This window comes from Sinocyclocheilus rhinocerous, unplaced genomic scaffold (genome assembly GCF_001515625.1).
Source record: "Sinocyclocheilus rhinocerous isolate Xijiao unplaced genomic scaffold, SAMN03320098_v1.1 scaffold1449, whole genome shotgun sequence".
Taxonomy (NCBI): domain Eukaryota; kingdom Metazoa; phylum Chordata; class Actinopteri; order Cypriniformes; family Cyprinidae; genus Sinocyclocheilus; species Sinocyclocheilus rhinocerous.
In genome coordinates, this window is record NW_015664992.1 from 430,590 (window position 1) to 438,795 (window position 8,206).

At 39.7% G+C, this 8,206-nt stretch overlaps 1 protein-coding gene and 1 pseudogene across 4 annotated transcripts in view; both read right to left on the bottom strand.

Moving 5' to 3' along the window:
* Positions 1-3,374, bottom strand: part of ift52 (intraflagellar transport 52 homolog (Chlamydomonas)) — a 12,472-nt gene extending 9,098 nt beyond the window's left edge. The window contains exons 1-8 of one of the 4 annotated variants that reach the window (XM_016541485.1): positions 3,310-3,374; positions 2,773-2,882; positions 2,473-2,560; positions 2,264-2,393; positions 1,379-1,454; positions 1,204-1,275; positions 902-1,028; positions 731-814 (exon numbers count right to left, since the gene is read on the bottom strand). In XM_016541485.1, the coding sequence (XP_016396971.1) occupies positions 731-814; positions 902-1,028; positions 1,204-1,275; positions 1,379-1,454; positions 2,264-2,393; positions 2,473-2,560; positions 2,773-2,882; positions 3,310-3,312 (690 nt within the window). In that variant the 5' untranslated portion in view covers positions 3,313-3,374. Of the gene's footprint in view, positions 1-730; positions 815-901; positions 1,029-1,203; positions 1,276-1,378; positions 1,455-2,263; positions 2,394-2,472; positions 2,561-2,772; positions 3,257-3,309 lie in introns of those variants that run through there. The other 3 variants (XM_016541483.1, XM_016541484.1, XM_016541482.1) reach the window with 3 other exon arrangements.
* Positions 3,375-4,037: 663 nt separating this feature from the next.
* The window catches only part of LOC107730621 (serine/arginine-rich splicing factor 6-like), an 8,818-nt pseudogene continuing 4,649 nt past the window's right edge, over positions 4,038-8,206 (bottom strand).

The following is an 8,206-nucleotide window of genomic DNA, read 5'->3' on the forward strand; positions in this document are numbered from 1 at the left end:
ATGTAGTAAAATCTGTTAAGCCGTTAAGTGTTATCACGGTACCGCCGTGATGTTATGCAAAACATTTTGTTTTACGTGGATGTTGGAACGCGAGTGAAGCTGCTACATAATAAATAATAATTTGGCAAATACATCGCGAATATGGAAACATTTGATTTTGTGTGGAATGAGAGACCCAACGTTGGTTTCAGTTTCGTTTTAACCTAAATTAATTCGTTTTGGCTTGTCGTTTATATTGCTATAGCTTCTCATATTTTTAATTCTTGTGCTTTTCTAAATAGCCTACTGTTAATTGAAAGGATGTGTTGTGGAGTGAGGGGAACTAAAATAGCCTAGCTATGTTTACAGTGTTTATTATAATGTTTGTAAACATTTCACGTCGGCATTAGGCCTATTTCTGAATGAAATAATAAAATGCGACTTATACTCAACTTGCGTTTTTTTTTTCTTTCTAAAAAACACATTTTTTTATATACACGTAGAGTATTTTAACCATGCAACAAACCTTTTTAAATATTTTGATAAATTACTGAAAAAAATTAATAAATTACTTTTTAAACCGTTTAACTGATTGAATTAATCGGTCAAAAATTCTTACGGTCTGTTAACAGTTAACCGGTTAAAATGAACATCCCTAGTGCTAGTTAAGCAGTACTTTGAACAAACCTCTAACCCTACACTTTCATCAGCAGTAACAGTGACGTTCTGCAATAGCAACCGGATACCTTACCATTATTTTACTATTCTCCTCCTTGTCCAGGTACTGGTCACTGAACATGTGACATGAGCCCAGAACGGCCAACTTGCCAGCGTTCTTGATACAAACAGAGACACAATCAGAGCACAGAAGAAAGCGCAGTGAGTGTAACACGAGTAAGATAATCAGACTGACTGTACACACCTTAGACTGATGGAAGGCCAGAACAGGTCTGTTGAGCGGAAAGCACACAGAGCCGGTGGACAGCACGGCCACCGCAGGCTTCATCACATTTAATGTGGCCCCGTAAGGGTATACGAATGTAAGTGCCCTGTTTAATCGTCAAATAAGAACTCGTTACGCTTTCTTATGTGGAACTTTAACTATAAAATCACTCTGTCTCAGCAGAGTTACACTTAAACATTGTTAAAGGCAGGGTATGTGATTTTTCAAAAACACTTTAGAAAACAACAACAACACAAACAGAACATTCAGCTCAAGCTTACTGTGAATTGTTCCCTGTGTTTTCTTCATCGATCACCCCCGTCACCACTTTACCAGCGGCACGACTGATCTCTCTGAAATAAAGATAAAAAGCATTTCAATTCTGTACAGACTGGTTTGTTTTAATGCAAGCTTTACACAAATCCAGACATCTGAATACACACGGGAGACACAAACCTGTTCAGAACACCATTGGACACAAGTGCTTCTTTGGGATGGAAATATCTGTAGTAGACGTTCCTTATTACTGCATCTGGAAACCCAATCCAAAAGAACATTGAAACTTTATTAAACCTCTTCCAAGATGAACACATTTTAAATGCCTAAATTCAAGTTTCTGATTTATGTGAGGCACAAAATAAAGAAAGCCAAGGTGCTGGAGGCATCCTGACATCATACTGAAGAAAAACAGTGACATAATGTGACAAGACATTAAAATTAATAATAATTAAAAAATAAATAAGTTTTGTACCCTAATAAATATGATTAAAATGTGTCCAAGCAAATGTATTCAAGGTGTAAAGAAAATATTTTATTACTTTACACCATCTGAAATTTTAGTCATTAAAGCAAAAGATTTCTCAAAAATGGTATATTTTAAAAACAAAATGTTTAATATTTCTAAGTAGTTTATTCAACATTTGTAGTCTAGTAATCTAGTATTTCATGCAACATTTAAAAATAGTGCTGTCAAACGATTAATCGCATCCAAAATAAAAGTTTTTGTTTTCATAATATATGAGTGTGTACTGTGTATATTTATTATGTATATATAAATACAAACACATGCATGTATATATTTAAGACAAATATGTTGTTTATATACTAAATATATTTATATAAAATATAAATATATAAATGTATATACATGTAATCTGTGTGTATTTATATATACATAATAAATAAACAGCACACATACATATATTATGTAAACAACAACTTTTATTTTGGATGCGATTAATCGTTTGACAGCACTATTTAAAATTAAAAATAACAGCAAATATGTTTGAATTCATGAAATACAGATGATATTTTAAAAAATACAAATAAATCCACACTCACCATTGTTAACCATAATGCCAAACTCTTCCAGGAGGAAGTTGATATTAGTGTCATATTTCATTTCTCCTCCTTCTCCGAGCATCACAAGAAGACCTCCACCGCTGTCCAGATACTGCTTGAGAACCTCCAACTGAACCACAACAAATATACAGCTCATATTTTCACAGCTGTACTTTTAACTCCTCTATATTTCAGCTGCAGACTCTCACCTCAGCAGCAGTGAACTTTTCCCGAGGGCCTGCAGTGATCCATAGCTTGACTCCTTGGAGTTTCTCCGAGGTGAGCTCCTCTTTGATGCTGCAGAACATGTAGAGTTTAGTAATGCAGTGTTTTCCTCATTTATTACACCATTCATTTCTAACGGCTATTTTAGAATGTCTGTAATCCAACAAAATGAGTGCATAATTCACATCAAAGTGATGTTTTGTGCTGTAGATGGGCACATCTCCAGTAATGTAGTGAATAAAGCCCCTCACATCTGTAAACACGAGCCATGTATGAGGTTATACCTTTGAATCTTCCATTGTGCTCTTAATTTCTTCTGCATGGACTTGTATCCAGAGTTGGTGGTGAAGAGCTCTCGTTTGGATGCGTTGAAAATAACGATGTTTCGTTGCTCCTTGTCCATGTTGGCATATGGGTCAGGATACACTATTTACTAATCCAAACTCTGACGATGGAGGGACAGATTACTGTCTCTAATAAACGAACCACGATGCTTTCGTCGCTGTTTTCTTCTGCCACAGGTTGGTGTATTGAAATTTTTAATACATTATCGCCTCAATCCCGACGTTGAACGACAGAGGAGCAACAACTGCAAAATATACGCAAACTGTAAATGTTGTGCATCAGCCTGTCACCGTTATGAGCGGCCGGCTAAGCTAACAGGCTAACGTTAATAACACTCGCTACACAGCTGAACAAACCTGTTAACGCAGCGAGTCGTTACGTGACTTTGTTACGTAAGGGGTTATAATGTTAACGGTTTATAAAATGTAAATGCTTCTAAAAAACGAAAAAGGAATAAAAGTTACCGCAGAACTCACCATATTGCCTCAGTGGCCGTGAGCGATGCATTGTGGGTATTTGTGGACATTGGACAACACAAGCGTAACCAGGGGCGCTTCCTCCATAGCAACTCTGTTCTATCAACCCACACTCTTTTTTTTCTTTTAGTTTTAATGGCTAAATTTCATATTCATAAAATTTCAGTGAAAAATCCATGTTTTATAGCATTTAAAAATGAAGTGAAGCATTATATTGAGTCCCTATATATAACCCTCAAAGAAACAAAAAGCTATGGGAGCTTGTGTAACTTTAATGTATTTCAATTAAAGCATTATTTTTTGTGTGTGTTTGTATTAGTTGTAATTGAGTTGCATTGAATGTGTGGACATTCTGTTCACGTTTAGAATAATATACTTAGTTGTAGTACCTGTTAAAATGAGTGTTCAAGACAGCAATCCACTTACATTTCTATATTTCTAATGTAACCTTGAGCTCCTGCACTTTGATTCAAGTATGGATTGTCTTATTATTGGGAGATGTGAGGGTCTGTAGTACCAAAGACTAGAGAATACCTCAAATGGACTCTGAATACTTGAACACCGTGGTCATCCGGAGGGGCAGCAGAGGAAAGAGGTTTCAACTGGAGCACAATATACTTTAGGTGTGACATACAGAGCTGAGTGTGAGGGAAAAGCAGCAATAGTCTTCAAGCATATGGTCAATATCTACTCATATTTCAGGAAAGAAAAGGCAGCAACACTCAAAACCAATTAAATGTTTATTTAACTAAAACACTGGAAAATATTCAAAAACCCATTTAAAAATGAGATCTATCACAGGAGAACACACTGAAAGTCATGTAATAAACTTGTAAAAATAAAAAAATAATTCACAATGACAGTTCAAGATGATCCAAAGCACTAAGAGAAACAAAAAGCTTCCAGGAAAATTATCGGCAAAAGATATGAATGACTACACAGTGAGGAAGCATTTCCATAGCCAGCCACTCAACTATCACATCTTGTTAACTACACAAAAGGACAGCTGCAAAAGTAATTATGCATTCTATCAAATTTAGGCTATAACATATTGTTACAGCCTCCTTGAACCTCACACCAAAGCAAAAACACGAAGAGCCTTTTAAAGACGCCCCATACCAAAGAGTCGAATACAAACAACAGCCTGAGCAATACTTACAAGCACAAAACGTTATAAACTAATGATAAAAAGGAAAACAAATTCTGGTATGCAACTGTTTTCATGCAATGTTGAAAACAGCACAGTAATCAAACACTACACTGGGCTGCAGCCTCTTTAATCATTTGGTGAATGTTCATAGGCTGTGAATGATCGATTAACACTGAACTGTGCATGACATATTCCTGCTGTGTAAACCAGTCGGCGAGACACTATTCTTGAGAGGCAGACCGAGAGCGGGAACGAGACTTCGAACGTGAAGGAGAGCGAGAAGCAGAGCGCTTGCCGGGCGACTCCGACTGACGGCGGTTCTCTTCAGGGGACGGCGAACGAGAAGTGGACTTGGCCCGGTCTCCATTTCCATTCTCCCTTGGAGAAGCAGAGCGGCTTCGGGACTTCTTACTGACCGACTTCTCCTTGGAGCGGCTCCTGGAATCCCTGTCCGACTTCGCTTTGGAGCGGCTCTTGGAGCGAGATTTGCGGGCATCGGAGCGAGAGCGGGACTTGTGGCTGGTGGAGCGACTGCGTGACTTCTGCGTACGCGAGCGGGAACGAGACTTTGACTTCCTGGAGCAGGACTTTGTTGGGGACTTGGAGTGAGACTTTCTCCTAGACCTGGACCGGGACTTGCGACCAGACCTGGAACGAGAGCGGTGCTTGCTGCGGGACCTTGAGCTGTAAAACACAGACACAAACCAGTTAGAAAAGCACTCGGTCACATTTTAACTACACACAAAAAAACTCCTGCTGCGAGAACGGCGTCGGCTGCGAGACCTATAAAACACAACGTCCAATTCAAGAGACCTACAAAAACCCCAGACATTTACCAGAATAAACACAGACGTGTGCAAAGACCAAGTGAGATGAAGCTAGGAACTGAAGGCCTGACCTTGACCTGCTCCCAGAGTAGGAGCGACGTCGTCTAGGCTTGTCTTCCACAAGATGGATTTTTCTTCCGTTGATATCAGTGCCATCCAACTTGTCCAAAGCTCTCTTCATATCGGAGTAAGAGCGAAACTCAATGACACCCTCATTGGTCCTTTCTTTGTGGGCATCAGCATAGGTCACCTCTCCAGCTTGACGCATGAAGTCCTACAGTCAAGAACAACAAGGCCTCCAATTAAAGATACTAAGGTTGCATGTAATCAAAGTCCCTTTAAGACAAGTCATGTCACTCGGCGGCCATCTTTGAAATGCCGCTCGGGCATGCAAGTGCAGCTTTTATCTCTTTGAATGGTTACAATTAAATTCCATATTTGAAATCACCAATGAAGTCGGACAACAACTGCCTCATAAATGTCGTACCTAATGCTCCAATACAATAGCATTAAAAAAAAGCTTATTTTTCAGGCTAGATCAGCCAGTGCGCATGCGCAGTCCTAAGCGCACGTCTCAGGATGCTTCTAACGGCAGCTGCAGTGACGTGCTGACTTCACAGATTAGCGATTGGCTCTTTTACTCAGAGGGTGAGGCTTCCTTCGATAGCGCGGCCATATTGAGCGTTGCATTTTTCCCCATTCAAAACTATACGAGTGACACGTCTTGGGTATTTTACGGTCTTTGATGTAATATAAGGGTCTGTTTACACCTTTCTCTAATTGGATAGCTATCGGATTTGTTAAAATGGCTCCATTTACACTTGGACACATGTCTCCGCCAAACAGATATAAATCCGTTTTTCAATTACCACGCTACATGCAAATTTAACGGAGTTCACGTCAACGAAAGCAACAGATACGTGCTGAATTTTATTGATTATCAGCTGATTTCAAGATCAAAGACCACAGCCATCAGCACTGGGAAGATAAGTTTGTCTTACTACTTTTTATGAATGATTGTGTTAAGCGTCTACAACGACGGCAGTTTGCGCATCGGCTTACTGAAGACCCACTCAGCTACTCATCTGCGGTGATGCGTCTCGCATTAGCGCCGTCATATCTGCCTAAAAGTGTCATACCCTATAAACCCAAAATCAAGGTCTTCTTGATCACTAGAAACTTCCAAGCAGGTGTGATTTGGAGCTAAACTCTGCAGAGCTGTAGCCCTCCAGGAATAGAGTTTGAGACCACTGGCCTATAACATGCTATCAGACATTATTTTAAGATTTTGGGAGGATTAAAATTTACATATGCTGTTTCAACAACCAGATGCATTTACACTTGTCCAGTTTCGTCTGGAATGAGATTTAGAGATCAGATTTAAATCCGAGGGCATTTACACCAGGTGTTTTCATGATCGGATAGCTATCCAATCAGAGAAAACGCATGAAGTAACCAGGTGTAAACTGGCCCTAAATGAACACTCTAATTCGTTGTCATTTAATTGCAATATTTTCATTTTTTGGACACTTTTGAAAACATGAACCCAAGCTCACCTTGAGATCCTGCCAGCTGCAGCGACTGGACAGGTTCTCCACTATCAGTCGGTACTCCGTCCGAACCGGAGGTCCATATTTCTCTTTTCCGCTTCGGCTCCTGCTGCTATAACCACTACTGCCTTCAGACAAAAGCCAAGAGACAATCAGTACAGAATTAGACGCAATCCAGAAAGCGCACAAGGCAACCTCTTCAAACATCTGCATAAAGCATGATGTTAAGGCATGAGAAAATGGAGTCTTCCCATCCCACCCCACTGAATAGTCACACCCAAATAAACATAAGACCTCAGCACCACATAGTTCTGAAGGAAGATAGCTATCCAATCAGAGAAAACGCATGAAGTGACCAGGTGTAAACTGGCCCTAAATGAACACTCTAATCCATTGTCATTTAATTGCAATATTTTCATTTTTTGGACACTTTTGAAAACATGAACCCAAGCTCACCTTGAGATCCTGCCAGCTGCAGCGACTGGACAGGTTCTCCACTATCAGTCGGTACTCCGTCCGAACCGGAGGTCCATATTTCTCTTTTCCGCTTCGGCTCCTGCTGCTATAACCACTACTGCCTTCAGACAAAAGCCAAGAGACAATCAGTACAGAATTAGACGCAATCCAGAAAGCGCACAAGGCAACCTCTTCAAACATCTGCATAAAGCATGATGTTAAGGCATGAGAAAATGGAGTCTTCCCATCCCACCCCACTGAATAGTCACACCCAAATAAACATAAGACCTCAGCACCACATAGTTCTGAAGGAAACGATTACTGTGGAACTATTAAAAACAAACAAAACGTATGACTGCACTGGATTTGTTCAATCAGTCCCTCTGAAGGGGTCAAAGGTCGCATTGCTGGTCTTCACCCAACAGCTCAAGAACAGCAATGCTCTGGACATGAATACCGCTCCAGCGACACAGGTTTTAACATGAGCCCCAATTATAAAGACAGCAAACAAGTACACAATACCCTAGGGCTGGGTATCGTAAAAATTTTTTCGATATCGATACCGGTTCTTGAACGATACTTTTTCCGATACCAATTTTATGAAATCAATTTTTATCAAGATTACATTATCTAAAAAAAAACTTTTATTTTTCAGCTTGTTGATGTTTATACAGACTTAAAGACTGCACCTGCACAAAGGAACAAAATGTAACCAAAACAAATCAGTGCAAAATAGTTTTAATAAAGCTCAAATAGTCTTCAGTTTACACATCTGTTAGGCTGTACATTGTGTTTGGGCTCCCCCTGGACGAGCGAACATAAGCACGTGCCTAGAATGCCTATGCGTAAATCCGGCCCGGTTAGACGGCAATCGGAAGTTATTACAAACACTCGATGGTGGTTTAAAGTGAGTT